General features: G+C 33.8%; 1 protein-coding gene across 2 annotated transcripts in view; it reads right to left on the reverse strand.

Moving 5' to 3' along the window:
* Window positions 1–1,191: 1,191 nt before the first annotated feature.
* Window positions 1,192–18,703, reverse strand: part of Mcr (macroglobulin complement-related) — a 155,827-nt gene continuing 138,315 nt past the window's right edge. Inside the window, exons 20-32 of one of the 2 annotated variants that reach the window (XR_016303000.1) lie at window positions 18,387–18,569; window positions 16,612–16,848; window positions 14,839–15,023; window positions 13,642–13,744; window positions 13,211–13,414; window positions 12,004–12,190; window positions 8,785–9,014; window positions 6,964–7,125; window positions 6,440–6,633; window positions 6,106–6,280; window positions 5,859–5,964; window positions 1,653–4,392; window positions 1,192–1,432 (exon numbers count right to left, since the gene is read on the reverse strand). Coding sequence is in view for 1 of the 2 variants with exons in the window: in XM_089638742.1 (XP_089494868.1) it covers window positions 4,160–4,392; window positions 5,859–5,964; window positions 6,106–6,280; window positions 6,440–6,633; window positions 6,964–7,125; window positions 8,785–9,014; window positions 12,004–12,190; window positions 13,211–13,414; window positions 13,642–13,744; window positions 14,839–15,023; window positions 16,612–16,848; window positions 18,387–18,569 (2,199 nt within the window). In the remaining variant the exon portion in view is untranslated. Of the gene's footprint in view, window positions 4,393–5,858; window positions 5,965–6,105; window positions 6,281–6,439; window positions 6,634–6,963; window positions 7,126–8,784; window positions 9,015–12,003; window positions 12,191–13,210; window positions 13,415–13,641; window positions 13,745–14,838; window positions 15,024–16,611; window positions 16,849–18,386; window positions 18,570–18,703 lie in introns of both variants that reach the window. The other variant, XM_089638742.1, reaches the window with a different exon arrangement.

Consider the following 18,703-nt stretch of genomic DNA (forward strand, 5'->3'; position numbering starts at 1 on the left):
TTGATGCGTGCGTAAATAAAACATATTTGCTTATAATTTTAGTTTTCTTTATTTAATTTTCTTAATGTGAATAATCACACAAGAGTCCCAACCTGCAATAGGAGCGGATACCAGAAAAAGGAGCCACAAGCAAACTATTTTTTTGCAGTAAAATTGAAGTTTCCAAACACCATCCGTCTAAGTCATAATAGATAATACGCGGGATGATAGAAAACGTTACTCATAATCACGCATACTGCATACACCGGCTGTAAAACGACAGTATTAGTAGTTGAAAGATTTTTGAGCCGCCCAACCCCGAGGTTTTCACAACGTTTTACGATTGTGATCGCGGACAATCTGGTTGATTTGACAAATATCGATCGGTTGCGCAATGAAAATGTAAAAAAGCAGTAATACCCATTTGCAGCACTATGAGAGGAATATTTTTTTGGAAATATAGATTTACCAAAGCAAATACGGAACGCATACAATTGGACGGAATTCGAAGAAATTATACGAGACCAGGTCAATCTGAAGAAACGTCAAAACATGAAAATGACCATGTTTTTGAGGTTTGGAATAAAGTGGTGCCAGTCTAAAAAATCATGCATGATTATTATTATGAGTAAAAATTTTAACCAGAGCAGTTATATGGCCCTCTTCACCGTATAGCTACTATACTAACGCTGCAGCGGCATAGTAAGAAATCTTTATAAGGAAGACCGCATAGGTTGTAGTGAAAATGATTTTGAAATCTGGAATAGTTGTATTATAATAGAATGCAATCAAACAGAAATTCAGTACAGATAAATCTGCACTAATTTCATGGCTTACTAGGCCTCACCAATGCTTCAGCGCTACTGGAGAGCATCGAGAGCTATCCCTACGGAGCGTAGGAGCAACATACTCCCTAAATTTTGGTCAATCTTAAAATAATAATTACTAATATTTAATAATAGCATAATTAGAAAAAAATACTGTCCTTTGTACACAACTAAATTTATGTAGTTGGTATACTGGGTTTAAAAAAATGATTATATAACATTGAAAGGGTTAAGAATTGGACATGTTTGGTAATTTTGATTGCAAATAACCTCCTTCATCACCCTACTCCGTTAGATCATAGTTACTGGACACCCTGTAAAGACAACAGAAGATTGGGATTTAAGGTAGGGAAGAATTATACACTGTAAATAAGTTATAATAAATCAACATTTTATTATATAAAAATTCATTTCTGAAAGATTTTACAAGGTTAAAAGAACTATAGATATGGTTCATCCCTGAATGAAACTAAACAAAAGAACACACATTGTAAAAAATACAGGTCATATAATAATATTTTCTTAAATAGATTTTTAAAATTTTAAAATACATACTCTAATAATATCTACATTGGACGGTTGAGATTAAAAAATCATAAGTTTTACATTTATATAAATTCAGCGAACTTAGGACGGGTTGTTTCGGAGAATTTGAATAATTCATCAAATTTCAATGTTGATTTTCAAGTTCTGTGAAGGATTTTTTCAAGTTCTGTTTTTATTTCAGTTTTGTCAAGCAACTAGTCTATAATGATATAATATCAGAACTTGAATAGGACTTTCACAGATCCCGAAAATGAACGTTGAAATGTGATGAATTGTTCAAATTCTCCGAAACAACCCGACCTTAGTCTTTTGTTCACACATTCAAATACATTCTTCTGAGAATATTCAATTATCTACTTGAAAATTGTTTAGTAAAAAAGGCATTAATTTGTACTTATTAAATTCGTCGTAAAATTAATGTTCCAAGTTTCCTACACAGTAAAAGTTTAAAAAGTTACCTTCCCAAAATAATAAAGGCACTCTTGCTGTTGTATGTGTATATTTAAAATCTACGAGATTGTTTAAAAATACATACTTGCCTGGAGGAAAAATAAAATGGTATTCAACACAGTCAAAAGTAAGCACAAAATCATTAAATTACATAGATCTTATGTACACTAATAATATTATATTATATTTTGTACATGAATTAATCAACATTCCGAAAACTCTAGTTTTCAAATCAAACAATGCAACCCAATTAAGAAAAAGTGAAACTTAACTACGGATGCAAAATATTATGATATTACTTCAATATAAAAATAAAAAAAATTGAAAATCATTACAAAATATGACACAACTTTCAACTCTGACAATCATTCATTCAAAATCTTATAACTAACCTTTGTTTTATGTCTAAAAAATTACTAATTTAATAGACTTCACACTTCTGTACGCAGATCAAAATGGATACCACTTGTCTAAATTAAGTTACATGTAAATAAAAAAAAAAAACAAACAACATTGACCAGATTAATGGACGGTTTATAGATTATTAACTAAACATCGATTATAAAAAGAGAGATTCGAATTAGTAAGAGACAGTAGTATTGTAAGGTAACAAACAATATGGGAATTCTGTCAAATTATGGACACAAATCAGATCTGAACATTCATTTAATTTGTATAAAATATTATGTTTTTTCAGCTCTGGCAGAAAATGTTCACTAGCACAGTTAATCTTTTCTGTCAGAAAAGAAACAAAGTGCCCTTGACCTGAGATTTGCCAAAAATGGTGATTAAAAATTAGCCAAGTACTATTAATATATAGAATTTCTAAATAAATAAAAAAACTCTTGATTGTTAGTAACAAAACTAAGCACGAAGTTTCCAGTCGCTGCAAATATACAATACAATTTTAGTTTTTAAATATTGAAGCTATTATGATGCATTATTATTTTGTTCACTGAGAATAAAGAAAAAAAAATGTGTACACGATTTCGATTTTTATTTCCTGAATGGCCATTAATTGAATATTTACGGATAAGTGTATACTAATGTTTAATTTTATAAAATGATGAGGCATTTTTTTTCAACATAAATTAGAAGTGATACATAAAACATGTGTATATTTTGTTTGAAAATTAGAATCAACAGGTTTTATTCTTTCTACAATAAAATAAGTGAAATTGCAATAAAACATAGTAAATCAAAACAGTGCTCCAAAAACAATAATTAGTTGAAAATTAGCAGCTACAGCAATATAACAGTAAAAGCAAAACATCAGTCACAATGGAAGACTTGCCCTATTCACTTGCTTAAAAATATTCAACTTATTGTTAAATGGTTTGGTTATTTCAAATAAACATCATAAATTACATAAGTATGGATATTCTACATCTTTTGCAATGAAGCACAGAAAGTTCTACAATATGAGCATACCACTTTATAAACAGGTATAGGTTTTATTAAATTCACAATATGTTTGCGAGAAACCAGTCAAAATATGGATAAAGGTGTATTATCCCGCTTATTGATGTCAAAACTAAACGAGTTAAAACACAATATTTCATTTGAACACACGGTAGCACCGCCATCTTTTATTAATACGGGCCGTGCTGTAGAAAATGAACTGACAGTTAAAGAGACCTGTTGTCGGACTTTTGCACTGGGTTAGTACATATAGTTAGCTAGTACAGGTTAGTAGCAGGGATTAGTACTAAACCCTGCTTAAACCACTGCAAAAGTCCGAAAACAGGTCTGTTTTAATTGTCAGTTCATTTTCTACAGCACGGCCTTTATTAATAAATATTAATAAAGATGGCGGTGACGGTAGACATGAAATTAAGAATTACCAAACATAGTTTGCAAAAAAGATCATTTTTGCAAGATAGTTATGATTTTTACATAATTAAAACTATCTATTGAAAATTGACGAATTGGAACCCGCTTTGGATGTAATTATTATTGAATAAAGTTGGTTTCTTGTCAGTTAAATTTAACTTGTTTTAACCTTTGCACCACGTTCCTGATGTTTATAGGATAACAGATGTATGCGGCACTTTTCATGTTATTCATACATTTTATATGAAAATGAATGCACATATATATGCGCATAGCGCTGACGACACTGTTTATTCGCGCACATATGTGCTCGTAGCAGCGAAGAGGTTAACCACACTGGTTTATAAAAAAAAAGAATAATTCGGAGAGAATAGGTTATAACTAGATATAAGCAACTGATAACATTACTAGATTCAACAGTACGAAATTGTCCGAGCCACCATTATCAATGATTGCAATCAACCGAAGAAATATATTGTCATTGTCAACTTGATTCACTTATTAAATTAAGTATCCATTGGATTTTAAATGACGACGTCGCCTCCAGAGAAGGGCATGAAGCCATTGACGAGACTTCTCGTCCGGAAGTTGGAAACAAAGATGGTGAAAGCGGCGAGGAATATCACGCTGAAGGTGGCCTGGATGCTCGGAGCGGCGTTGTAGATGGAGCAGTATGGACATTGCGATGAGCCGCACACTTCGCAGATGTTGAGGATGTATGTCGACAGGGAGTTGAAGATAGTTTCGTTAAATCGTTCTGGAAATAAAAAAAACACAGTTCACAATTTTTAACAGTTTCTTGAAAAATAATTTAAAAGTTGTCAATAACAAGGTTTTATAATATTGGGATGATTCCTATGGGCAGGACACGTTACAAGAATGGAAGAAGACCGATCAGTAAAGAGGTGTCTATCTAAACTTGCAGGATGAAGGTGTGTTGAGAGGAAAAAAGAAAAACTTTTCCGGGCAACGAATAACCTGACAATATTTGAAAAACTCCCCTACGACATATCATCATTATAAGCGGAAAATGTTCCTTGTGCAATGATGGAGGATTTAGCTAGTAAAGAAATTAAACCCACATTGCCTGGGTGAGAACCAGAGATGTGCAAAATGGGTACACAAAACCATTTGAAATGCAAAATGGAAATGGGTCAAAACTTTTCCATTTGAAAATGCAAAATGCAAAATGGTTTTTAGAAAAGCATTTCAAATGCAAAATGCAAAATACCTATTTTCAAAATGCATTGAAAATGCAAAATGGTTTCTCAGGTCAAACAATTAAAATAATTATAGAATTTAAACAATTTTGTCATTTAAATGGACATCAATGTAGAACAAACATATTACATGATGGTAAATCCTTAAACACCACGACTACAGATTATGAAACCACCAAAAATTTGCGCGGGACTAATGTTGCCAACGTAAAAACATAGAAACTGCTATCTAACATTTAATATTACAGCGTCATGGCCCCATGTTCAGTATTTGAATCAGTATTTTTTGTAATGGTATCACTCAATTGCCAGGGCTCCTACCAGGGAGCAACTTGACAAATGTAAATTATCTCTCATAGCGAGGTTGAGGACCGACTGATATTTGGGGCTTATGAAAAAAAGATGAGTGGAGATAGTAGGAAGAATGTTGCAAAAAAGCATTTAAAATTGAAAATGCATTGAGAAAAGCATTTAAAATGCAAAATGCAAAATGGTTTTTAGAAAAGCATTTAAAATGCAAAATGGAAAATACCCATTTTGCATTTCCATTTGAAATGGATTTATTTGAAATAAAGCACATCTCTGGTGAGAACACAACGCATTTGACCACACAGCTAACCAATACATTTTCACATTTTATTGAAAGATAATTTGAAGAACTGTAAGTAATAATAATAATGTTTAGATCATCACTTCTGTAGCGCCATTTTTCTAAGAAGATCACCCCAAGGGCACCTTATAACTTAATATATAAACTATACCCTATCACCTAGACTTATAACTTCTTACAGTTAAGGTTTATTACTAGTGGCTTATGATTAAGGTTAATAACTAGTGACTACAGAAATGCTCATCGCTCGACCGTGAATACTAGGATTTAGGAATAAGAAAATTGAAGGAATTCTGGTTCTGTCACATTCATTTTCTTGGTACATTTTATGAATATTTCTATTTTATTGATTTATTTGATAAACTGTGGTTTATTTAAAAAGTATGAACGTACCTGGAGCATAATAATCGTATACTCTAATAGGCAAGTACTGAGACATATTCGCCACCGGATACCATCGCTCTATTGTGAAGTTGATGCAGGTATCTTCATAATCCAACTGAAATAACAACAAAAACACACGTTAAAAACAAAGTGATACGACAAAAATGAAATGGGGAAGAGGAAGGATGGGAAATATGTCATATTATATATATGATTAATATAGGAGTGAGCTTCTGACAATAAATAATATACTTACATAATCAAAGTAGAACAGGACTTTTCGTTCCTGGAATCTGGCTCTCTGTAAGTTGCGGACGTTTCTAGACAGAACATAGGCGTCCAGTTTCTGTTGCTGGATAATGTAGCCCGTTGGTATGGTCACATCCAGCACAGCCATTCCTGACCTGATGGACTCGTTGATGTTTGTCCAGCTAAATTAAACAAGCAAACCATTTTTATTATTGTTTCATATTATATGCATTGATGAAATGAAAAATAAGAAAATAAGTTCTTTGTTGAGAAGATTTAAAGGGCTATCCAAATTAATAAATAAAAACAAAAATTATTGTTAAAATGAAGGTTGTTCCCACCTCTGGCAACACTGGTAGGTGATGTGTGACTTATTGCGGCCGTGGAAGTCAGCGCGCGTTAAGAGGTTGAAGGCGCGCTCGGGAGGTTCTGTTTGGAACTTCTGGATATCCACATTGTACTGCACCGACATCTGCAAGATGGCGTACCCTGCGCCCTTGGCCTGCACCTTAACCGTGCCCCACGCTTGCGGGATCTGTGGACAAATTGGTTGGTTAGGAAGGGAAAATATGGGGTAAAATGTTGCATAATTGATCATGACAATATTAAATACTGTAAAAACATAATTATTGCAACAACCTTATCAAAAATTGCAACAACAACATCAATAATTAATTATTTCAACAACAAAATGCGAAAACAACAGGCAATGACAAGATGATCATAGTGAAGTTTCATGTTAGCCACTACGGATTAATTATGAATAATAATAATTAAGAATCAAAGCAATGATTGTATCAGAAAGAGAGTTCCAATTAAATGGACAATGTTCATCAGATCGAAGAAATGTTGATAGTGCACTTACATCAATGCTCTGCAAAACAGCCAAGTTCTCGTTGGTGACGTAGAGCATCCTGGTGGTTCCCGGCAGAGCCGTGGCTTCAATGGCCACAGAAAGCGTGCTGACATCCCTCAACCTCTTGCGAACAGTGTATTCAATGAGTGCCTTCATGGCTACATATGTGTCCTGAAAGAAACATAACAAAACAATATTAAATCAATGTTAAATGGCAGTTCACCAGCATTCATCTCTTCTCTGTCATTCAATCCAGGTATTTACAAGACCTGCATTTTAAAATCCCTTCCTTAACTCGCCTCATAAGAACACTCAACCGGGTGGTAATAGGTGTTCAGCTGTCATGCCCCCGTGTTGTGCACAGTACAGACAGAGGATTGAGGAGCCATTTAAATAAATAAAAACTACATACAGACAACAGAATTAGTTTCTTAGAACAGGCACTGCCTAGTTAGAAACTAATGTTGGCTGGGACATAATGTATTCACACCTTAGAACAGGCACTGCCTAGTTAGAGAATAATGTTAATAATGCTAATAATGTATCAACACTTATAGTGCAGCTTCTTTGATGCACATAATTATATCTTTAATACTTTATCCATATTTACATTTGGCTAATTTATATATAAATAATAAAAGTGTAAGATTTAGGGCGACTTGCACCAACTATCGCAAATTTTATCTTAAATTGTATTTAACTAAACGTATTTAAGACCCTAAATACATTTAACTTAAATGCGTTTAGTTGCGTCTTGCACCACGCAGTTCGGTGGCAATTTTAGTTAAACGCGTTTAACGCGTCGGTAAAACAGTTACCGCGTGTTTACCGCCATTTACGCGTAAATAAAACAGCTACGATGTTTCATTTTACTTGAAGTGTCAAAATATTTTGTGATTGTGTGTGTGGTTTAATAGTGTGTTCATTTATTTTATGAAGAAAAAGTTAAAGCAAATAGACATAATGATGGAATAATACAAAAAGAGCTTCTGTTGTTGGAATTAAAAATAAAACAATTATCCGAGTAATTTTGTTTTTTTTTTTTATTTCTTTTACATATTATATTGTTTTAAAGTATTATAAGAATGCTGTAGGTATGATTAGAAGTTTACAACCTTGCAAAGTACTCCTCGATAAGGAGTGTTAGCTCCAAGGGACGAGCACCTCATTTTGATGTCATTTCTTTACTGAGACGAAATATTCTTTGAAACTTCTTGGCACTGAGTGTTTCAAATAAATTTGTTCTCTTGTTTACTTTTCTGACTATATTATAATTTATTTAAGTTATTTATAATTTCAATAACATAATTTCTTCATGATCGTCAGAATACATATCCCAAATGTTCATTGTGAATACAAATTAAAATGAGATAGATTTTAAACACAATCAGAAATCGAAGAGATAACCTAAATATTTTTGACAGTACTGCTTTACGAGTAGGGCTAAACACGTTTAACTCAGTTAAACAGCCGCTTTTGGGTATTTAACTTTGACAGTTCTTTAAACGCATTTAACGAATTAAATTTTGTGGTGCAAGACGCCAAGTCGACTTAAATCAAATAATGTGTTTAAAATTATATTTAAATCAAATTTAACTTATGGTGCAAGCCGCCCTTAGCAGGACAAGAAAGCGAAAGGTCAGATCTTCAATTGGTTTTCTTGAACCATTGAACATCGAAAATTTTGATAACCGAGATCAAAGTTTCTCTTACTTTAAATATATTTGGATCCATCAAGCGTTCTCAGAGGGCGATATCGCCCACATTGTTAATCACATAATTAATTAGATTGATTTAGAATATTTAGTATTAATAGGGTTGGTCAAATACCTGAGTGGAAGCCCATCCACCATCAGTCAGCCTCTGTGCGTTGAGCCACATGACGATTGGATCGATTAACAATTCCTGGCGCGCGTTGTACGTCATGAGCGCGTACGCCGTGGTCTCGATGTTGATGGCGTCGTACTTGTAGGGCAGACGCGGCAGCAGGAAGGGCTTCTGGTTCTCCAGCTTGTAAGGTGGCATGGGCACGCTCTCCTTGCCCCAGTACGTAAGACCACCTGGGAAATAAATTCTTAGTCAGTGATGTGTGGGCAAGAGACAAGGGATGGGATTATTCTTAGAAAGTCTATACTTTCAACCCTAAAAATATATATTATACCACAGACATAAGAATATATAGACTAGAAATTAAAGGTGAGGGGTAAAATCAACTGTGGAAGAACGAAGGGGGTAAAGCTGACTGTGATTCGACAGTAAATCAATCTGACAGTATATAGGCATCTCGCATTTTAATATCACCATTTAGTTCTTAAAAGTAAAATCTGCTTTTGAATGAATAGACATTTTTACATGGGAGCGCAAATTACTCGCCACGTTATGAACAAATTTGCGAAGTCCAAATTCGGCAAAAAAAAGTTCTTCTATTTTCAGAGTGGAATATTTTGTTTACGTATTTAGTTAAGACACTTTTATAAGTGTTCATAATTTACTTCCCAGTAACAACGATGCGCACACTTGAGAATCGCTACACTCGACCGCTACATCCGCTGATGTATCTCGATGTAATAGTATATGTTTCTACAACTGATTCATATTATACGATGTGAATAAGCTTAAAATGATGCTTACATATGGAATGTAATACGACAATTGGGTTTATTCTCTTTTTCACATCTATTTTTACAAGTTTTCATATCACAAGCCACTATTTTGCCGTGTTATTTCATAAAATGCCTCGACCATAGCTCGACGCTAGTTCGAACAAGAATGATGACGTCACATTCTCAAGATTCACGGGAAGCCACACGCGAGCCCAGCCGGCTCCAATGGAACCGGTATGGGGAGTGGGGAATAATACGCTTTTAATCACTTAGGGCAGGTCTACTAATATTCATATGTCTATGTATTATACACATTTTGATAGAAAAGGTTTTGTAAAGATATTTTGTGTACCTTTAGTAATCTCGATTATCTCCAGTTTCACTACCTAACCTACCTACAACCTACCTATATAATTATAATATTTGAACAGAAAAATATTTTGATTGTAATTTTCAAAATTGTAACTGAAATGTCAAGAATTTGATCAATTTGTCAAGAAGTACCTACCTATAATATAATATTTTTTACTAGAAAATTATTTTAATTCTATCATATATTTGGAATGGGTACTTATTTTTTTTAAATTTGTAACTATCAATTATTTTTTAATGATAAACTAATGTTCATAAGACAAGGTTTTTTTATCCATAGCACAAATAAATTATTAAGAGCAATAATTGTTCACCAGAAATATCAATTCAAGTTGGAAATATCTCCTGAATAAAAATGTATAAGCAATAATTGTTTAATGAAATACTAGTAAATATTGAATTATTTGGTGGGTTTGGAATAAGCCGACATAGCTTAGTAGTTTAGAGCAGCTGACCTGCAATCAGAAGGCTGGTGGTTCAATAAGGAAGTTGAGTCCATTTTTTTTATTAATGTTCGCATTCAAACTTAAATACTGGTATTTTTTTTTTTTTTTAAAGTTTGTTTTCATAATTAAATTAATTCTCAAAGTTTAAATTTTATTAAGCCCGCCAAAACGAGCGGAATCCGAGCGGTAAGAGGCGGGGTGTAGTGTGACGTCATTAGAACTGTGAAAACCACGTCGCTTAAGCATTTTGTATGGAAAAATTTTTAATTCTTCAACAAGGAATTCCAGTAATTTTTTTACCAATGTTAACCGTCTATTAGAATTGATGTTATTTAAAAAAAAAGAAAATTGATTAAGATTTCATAGTTAAATTAATATTTTAAGTTAGAATATTTGCTTTTCCCGCCCGGTACGGTATTGCGTTGCTATTTGTTGACGTGCCCCACGCGAATTCAGGACCACCGCGCAGAAAAGTAAAGACCAAAAGTAAAATAACGGTTTACAGCCCAGTTCACTGTGAGACTTTTCTGGGCGGCCGGCGGCCTGAAGTGTATCACATGCTATGTGACATGTATAATAATAAAAACTTCTAAGTTATGCAATAAACAACATATTATTATAAAGCACTATACGAATATGTATCTTTAGAAATCCATTTCATATAATAATAACAACAAATACGTACATATATTTGACAAATCCAAATAAACGTTTGGCCTATACACCTCTCTCATCTAAACCGACCATCTCTCATGTAATAGAAAGAGATGCACCATAGGTGATCCGTTGTACGTACAAGTCACATGTGACGTCAGAATTCTTTCGACCAATCGTGGAGCGTATACAGTCTATTGCTATTGAATGCTTTTTCAAGAACGTTTAACTAATTCTAAGAATAATAATACAGAAATATATTTATATATTTAGAATCTATATTTTTTGATCTACATGAACATATTTTTTATAAGTCAAAATATTTTTCACTCAACTTCCTTATTGCCGTCGGCGGCATTTATTTTGATTCGAAAGATATTTTCAATTTGTATGGTTATTTCAGGCTTTTAATTATTGCTTATAATAATTTGCAATTATTAATTCTACAAATGAGTGCTATTAATGTAGATACATAGTTGTCTATGCGATAGGTAATTGCATGAAATATTTTTGATGCTTGATGAAGAGAAACATTCCCAGGTTACAAATAACTTGATGTGTTGTGATGGAGGAGCCAGCCAAGGAATTGAACTCACAACGCCTGGGTGGGACCCAGACGTGATGCTAGCTCAGCCACTGACTGGTCATTCGATGTGGAATTTTTTGCGAAACCAATCAAAATGAACTTTTTTGGATTTTTCTTTGTTTCTATAAAATCAAACTTCGAATAGTGTTTTGCAATTCAGATGTCAGTGAGGAAAAATACAACAAAATATTTTCAAATTGAAAAAAAGGTTTATTACTAAACGGTACCATAAAAATCTCGACTTCTATGTACTGTTACATTTTTTTACTATTATCATTTAGTTCTTACGTTAAATAAATGTACATCCTTTCGTTAAAATCCTAACCCTTGTGGACAGTAAGGAATTACTGTTTTTGTATGTCTTAAAATCGAAAGATAGATCAATTACCTTCAGATCTCGCTTGCCGCGCCAGTATCCCGAAGGCGGCCTCGGCGTTGGAGGCCTTGCTCAACATGAGGGCGTACGCCACGATGGCCACATCGTATGGCTCCCCATGCTCGTTTAACAGCTTCATATTCCTCTCCAGCCAGCTGATGGCACGCTGCTGAGCTAGCGCTACTCTTGCTCCCAGACCCTGGAAAATTACAAAATAACAGTAAGAATAAAGTAAAGTAGAGATTTTATAAAATGGAAATACAACTTTTCGCTCCCTGCCCTTCCTCTCCTCCATCGATTCTTCTGCCGATTTGGGGTTGCCCCTATTTAAACATTTGTAGATTTTGCATCTAATAAAGTAATATAAATAAATTAATGTAATATTAAATATGATTTATTTAATGTAATATTAAATATGATTTTATTAAAAAATGATACGTTAATGTTAGCTCAGAGGGTTGGAGCTGGCAACACGGTATCACAACCTCATACATAAGCTCACATCTTAACACAACCTCAAATAACACATTTGCCCTGATGATAGACACTGCAATGCTGTCCGAAACGTTGGCCAAAGAAGGAGTTAGCGCAACACGGCATAACACCCCAAAAACAAATAACAATAATGTAATATTAATTCATTAATTATGTTATCACAAAGTAAGAACCTACCTATTAGAAGAATTATTTTTTGATAAATTAAAACTTTTCACATGGCAATACCGAGTAACCCTGATTTTAGAACAATTTATATTAGATTCAAATGTGAGGTTATGATTGACTCCTGAATTTGACTTTTTGATAGGAAAAATGGCATAACTCAATTTTAACATAAATTTTTTTTTTTAAATGAAGAGCGCATTTTTATTTAACATCTAATAAATGGCTACTTTATATTAAGTACATTTAAAAAAAAACTTTCCAAGCAATTATTCGTGAAGTAAAGAAAACACCTTCTTATTTCTGAACACCATTTGATGTCCGTGTGAAAAATATTCACATGGACCATACCTTTTCGAAGTGACGTCCTTTTTCCTTCGAAGCTTTGTTTTGCTATTTAAAAGCATTTAAAAAATCGTTGTGCCCTCCATTTTATCTAAAATTTGTTGACAAACCGTAACTTGAATTCAAATTGACACTACAATCGAAAGACTTGGAGACAGGTAATCCAAATATGTACATATCTTTCAGCAACTAGATATTGAGTGTTGAAACTTACGCCTTTCATATCCTTTAGATCCTTCACCGTCTCCAGCGTGATGATGACGTGTGCCGTGAGCGATATGTTACGTTGCGTGATGAGGTCGTCTCCGGGCCAGTTGAGGGAGCCGTTGACTTTTCGGTCGGGCAGCCAGGTCACCTCGTAGAACGAACCCTCGTAGCTCTGGTGGTCTAGAATCCAGGAGATGGCCCGGGATATCACCTGAAGAAGTTTCAACAGAATTAGAAGAAATGCAAGTAAGTACCTACACAATAAAACAATGGAGCTCTCAGCAGCAAGACCTACCAGAACTTGAACATTTGAGATAAAAAAGTACTATTTAGAAATTAAAACTATAATAAATTTTTAAAATACTCTTGGTTTTTTCGATGTTTTAAGCGAAAACATAATTTATATGGAAGATGCTGATAAACAGACTAAACACTCACTGAAGGGTCAATATAGATGTAGTTTTCCCATTCATAGAAAGACGCATCTTGGAAAATTCTGGCACAGAAGGCTGTAAGCCACACGCTTGATGCAGACTGATTCCTGAAAAAAAAAACATTTAATTATTTAAGACAATATTAGCAATTCTCAAACGAAAATATGAAAGAGAAAAATCAGAAAAAAATACAGGCGCATCTGGGACTTGAAATCACAAAAAAAAACAAACAAACATCTAAAAAAACTATAAAAATATTACAAACCAACATCAAATTTTATTTAAAAAAAAATCAAATAACTCAACTTAAAATTTGATCAAATGCTGACAGGCCGAGAATCGGCAGTTTTGAAGTGACAAATTAATGTAAAAAGATTCAAAATGTTTTATTTCGTAACAAAATGACATAAAATAATAGGCGAGTTCTTTTTCCTTCACTTTTCACAGCTTTTCTTCGATATGAATTCTTCAAGCAGACTGAACCCTATAGAAATGAGATCCCTGAGGCGTATGTGTGATAAAACCATGTATGATCGAGTGAGAAATGTGGTGATCCGCAAAGAATGCAAGGCTGATGTAAGCGTAATGAGTAAGATTAAGAAAGTGACGCTCAGATGGTTTGGGTATGTTATGCAAATGAACGAAGAAAGTTTAGGAGAGTGTAAGGAGAATATTTGATGCAAATGTGAATGTTAGAAGAAGTTGGGTACGCCTGAGGAAGACATGGCACGATCAAGTGAAACAGATATTGAGTCAGGGTTAGATACTGATATATCACATTAAGTCGGGCCATGTCAAGAGTCAGAATAATCGAAGGGTATATATGAGACGATATATGAATGCGAATGAGGCAAGGAGGGTTGCCAAGATCGAGTTATGTCTCTCTCTGCCTACCCATGCGATTAAATGGCGTGTAGGTTAGTTAGTTCTTCAATATCCCATTTTGTCATGGTACCGTTCAATTTGATTTAAAACAACTAAACCCCTATGTGCCGGACACGCATGGTACAAAGCACTGCAAATGTATTGTCGACTTTGTGCATTAATTTTGCTTTCAGATATTATCTAGTAGATTAGAGAAAGACAAAAATAAAAAAGTCACTTTATCAAGTATGGTATTGTGTAAGTGGGCTTTAACCAAAATATCAATTTATTTATTGCAGTTTGTTGTTGGTCACAGTTAATGAGCAATTTGACTGACCAGTCGCTCCTGAACAAGCTGAAGGATCCATCGGGCTTGAGGAAGGAGAGCTGGCGCTGGTAGAGGATGTTGAGATGGTGGAAGGAGTGCCTCTCCACAGTGCGGTTCCTCTGGTTGATGAGTCTCATGTACATTGTAGTGTACAGGTTGGCCGCAAAGCTGAACATGCTCTGTTCTGCAGAGTCCTGGAATAATAATGAAAAAAACAATTGATTTAACTTAAATGATAGTAAACCATCCAAATCCTGAACGATCTAGGCAACAATTCAATGTTGATATAGTCTAGCAGAGGGAACTATTAGAAGAAACACAATAATTCGAAATTTTTTCAGAAATTTATTTTTTTATTTTTTTTGTCTGCAGAAGAAAATTTGTATGTAAATCGATTTGTGCAAATAAATTTTTTGTTAATCTGAATCTATTTGTGGTGGTAAAATGCCGTAAGATTTCGATTTACAGGTTAAACATCGTCCTAATAATATTATTATACAGGGTGTCCGGAAACTCGTAGTACAAGCGGGAAACTGGTGAATCTACATCACATTTGGAGTCGATTTTGTAGTATATTTTTTTTTTATTTGAGCTTTCGTTATCGAGTAAATCGAGTTTGAAGTTGATTTTTTTTTATTTTTTTTTTATTTTTTTTTAATCAAATTCTTATAAATTATTACTGAAGATCAAAGTACCCAACTAATTAAAACTATTTGAAAGTAAAACAAATGAAGAAACTCGGATTTGAAGCATTATTTTGAAATCACCCTTCATTTAACCCGGTGTAATCATAAAATATTTCTGCTCTGCAGGGTTAAAACATCTGTTATTCAACCCTAAACACCAGAAAAAACTTTAACCCTAAAATAGCCGAAAAATATTTTTTTTTGGTTTTTTTTTTTTTTTTTTTGAAAATGCTCAAATCAAAAAACTTTATGTTTTTTTGGGTTCCCCATGTGGTGTAGATTCTCCAGTTTCCCGCTTGTACTACGAGTTTCCGGACACCGTGTATAGTTAATCTCAATCTGACAAGCCGGCTGCGACGTAATCAGCCACGAAATGTCGATTTACACAGAAATGTGTGGTATTTTTTATGAATTTACTACTAATATCTGAATTGGAAGGGCCAGCCGAGACAGGATATCGGCTGCAAAAATTCAGCTCACACAGGATAAAGTCTGAATTTGACGGAAGTCCTGCGTGAAATTTGGTTCATACATTTGATTTGAATTTAAGTGTCATTTTTAAAATTAGAATAAGTTGTGTGCAGAATTCAGACAAGCGATAAAGTACCTACCTATTGTATAATATTTTTTAATTTAAAAAAATTGGAAACAAGAATTCGGATTACCCTGTGATATTTCAGCAGAAAAATACTGCCTGTGAAAAATAATAATAACTTGAAGATTTGCTTTTGTTTTTCAGTTTCTTTCAATTCAATCAAGGAAATTTTTTGGTCACTTCTCAAAAAATGATACTAATTAGGTAATATCCATAGAATAAAGAAGAAAACTAGAAGTCTTTACAAATTTAAATGAAAATAAATGTTCCATTTAGCCCAATAGCCCAACTAAATCTCACTTACACTCGCCTGACATGGTAGATCTCCATCCTATTTGAACTTCGTAAACACAGTTTTGTATTGGAAATTTAAACCACAATGGGACAAATAATGTGCACAAAACACGCCCACAGAACATTTGTTGTGTTTTCTATGGTAATTTCATAGTAGATATTTTTTAAATATTTGACTGTTTTGAAGTAGTTTTTGTGTTTTCTTACCATAGGAAGATTGAGCAAACTGGTGGCATTGACAGGCATGGTGGGGAATATGGGTCCCACGACATCTCCCACGATGGACACGCGTGCCTTGTTGGAACCAAACACGTAGTAGCGATCCACGTCGTACGGGATAAGGGGCGTCTCTGTTACGTTGACGTGCATGTACTGGAACACATAGGCGCGGTTGGAGAGATCCAGCAGCACGGACTGATGGCGGTATTGCGGGAGACCGTCGGCCTGCGAATATTAAATAAAAAGGTGGAGCTAGTTATTTGATACTGATATCCCATAAGAGTTGAACATGAATACATTATGTATCAGTACCAATCCGGTTCTATATATTCCCGTAGGCTGCTGTGAGCATTTATATGTGATTCAGAATTGTCAACAACTTATTTATTTAGTGATAATATTTTACAAAATAATAATAATACTATTTTAAAAAAAAAATCAGTCATTATAAATACATGTAGGACTACAAAATATTTTTTAAATATTTATGTTGAGGGATCAGTAGGATTTATAGGTCCAGTTAGAAGTTCTACCGAGCCGAACCCTCTGATATGAAAATATCTGGAGTCGGTGAATTATTTTCCTATTTGATCACTGGTGATTTGACGTGTTGTTCTTGTTTTATTTTGTATTTATGTATTATGCTTATATAATGCACTTGCATAATGTGGATTGACTAGATTGGTCATTTGTGGAAAAGTGTGTGGAAGAGTTTAGTTTTTCCTGTGGGGAAGATTTAACCAGGACATAAAGTCGTAAAATAAATATATTATTCCCAGAGAGTTTAAAAAAAACTAATTTCAGGAAAGACAACATCAATAAAATAAAAGAAACTTATTTTTACATAAGAAAACTAATTTAACCGGTCAGCAACGTAAGCAGATATACACGATAAAATAACGATAGCAGTCAAGTACAATAAGCGTGTTTACACGTCAACGCGTGTGTTTCCACAAAAATCGTCATAACTCCGTTATTCTTCTAGTGACATCCCTAAAACAAAAAGTAGAATATTCGTATTGAATGAAGCTTCACATCTCTATTCAAAGTTATCCATAGAAACCCGTAAAAAGACCTACTCAGTGGAAGCAAATTTTACCCGCCAAATCGTAAAACGACGCCAAGAAAGCCGTTTGACGTGCCGACCCGCCTCGCAAGTTTAATTATTTTTTTTAAAATATATTTTGTATGAAATGGTCAAAAAGTGAAGTGACAGAATTGTTTATTGTACATTTGTACGATGAAATAAGTGTTTTTTTTTTACATTATCCGTGATTTTAGTATCGTTTTTACATAAAACATTACAGGTGAGTCATTTTTACAATTTTTTCATGTTTCCATTCTAAATTTAAATATTTACAAATGTTAATATTTATTTATGATACAACAATTTGAAAGCCTATTTTGTAACCTTTCTAAAACAGTTTTTACTATTCGGCTCTGTTCAGTAATGTTTCATTTATAGAGCTTTGATTGTGAGGCAGTAATAACACAACGTTTTCGTGAAATTGACATTTCGGTAAAGACATCTTAGCTTCAAGTTCGCGAAAAGTCGGAGGGGTTAAAATGGAGTTTTATGAACACTGAACATAGATTTTAAAACTGACTCGACAGACTTAACACAGTTAAATGGAAAACAACCTAAAATGATAATGATGAAATGCTGGTCCTAAAATAAAGACTGAAAAGAAACTGTAATTAAACTTCTCGGTGCACCCTGGAATGAAGACCAAAGTTGAAAAATACAGAAAGTTCCTGCTTACCTCAACCTGAAGTTTCCTTGTGATGGTATCCTTTCCTATAAGTGTTGTGGCATGAATGGTGACTTCGATTTCTCCAAGTTTCTGTGGCACAATTGGCAGGTGGACTATTATGGCCTCTCCAGCCGGGATGTATACGAAGAACTGGTGCTCTCCGAATGAGGTCCTTGGGTTGTACGAATTAACCTAAAAACAAAGCAAATAACAATTTTCATTTTGGAGTCATGATATCATTATATAAATTTAAAATCATGGATTCTGTGAAAAATCTGACATTCATAAGGAAATCTGTGAATGCGGAAAAATACAAACAACACAAC

Source organism: Hesperophylax consimilis, chromosome 13 (genome assembly GCF_061612785.1).
Source record: "Hesperophylax consimilis isolate HC1 chromosome 13, BYU_Hcon_1.0, whole genome shotgun sequence".
Classification (NCBI taxonomy): domain Eukaryota; kingdom Metazoa; phylum Arthropoda; class Insecta; order Trichoptera; family Limnephilidae; genus Hesperophylax; species Hesperophylax consimilis.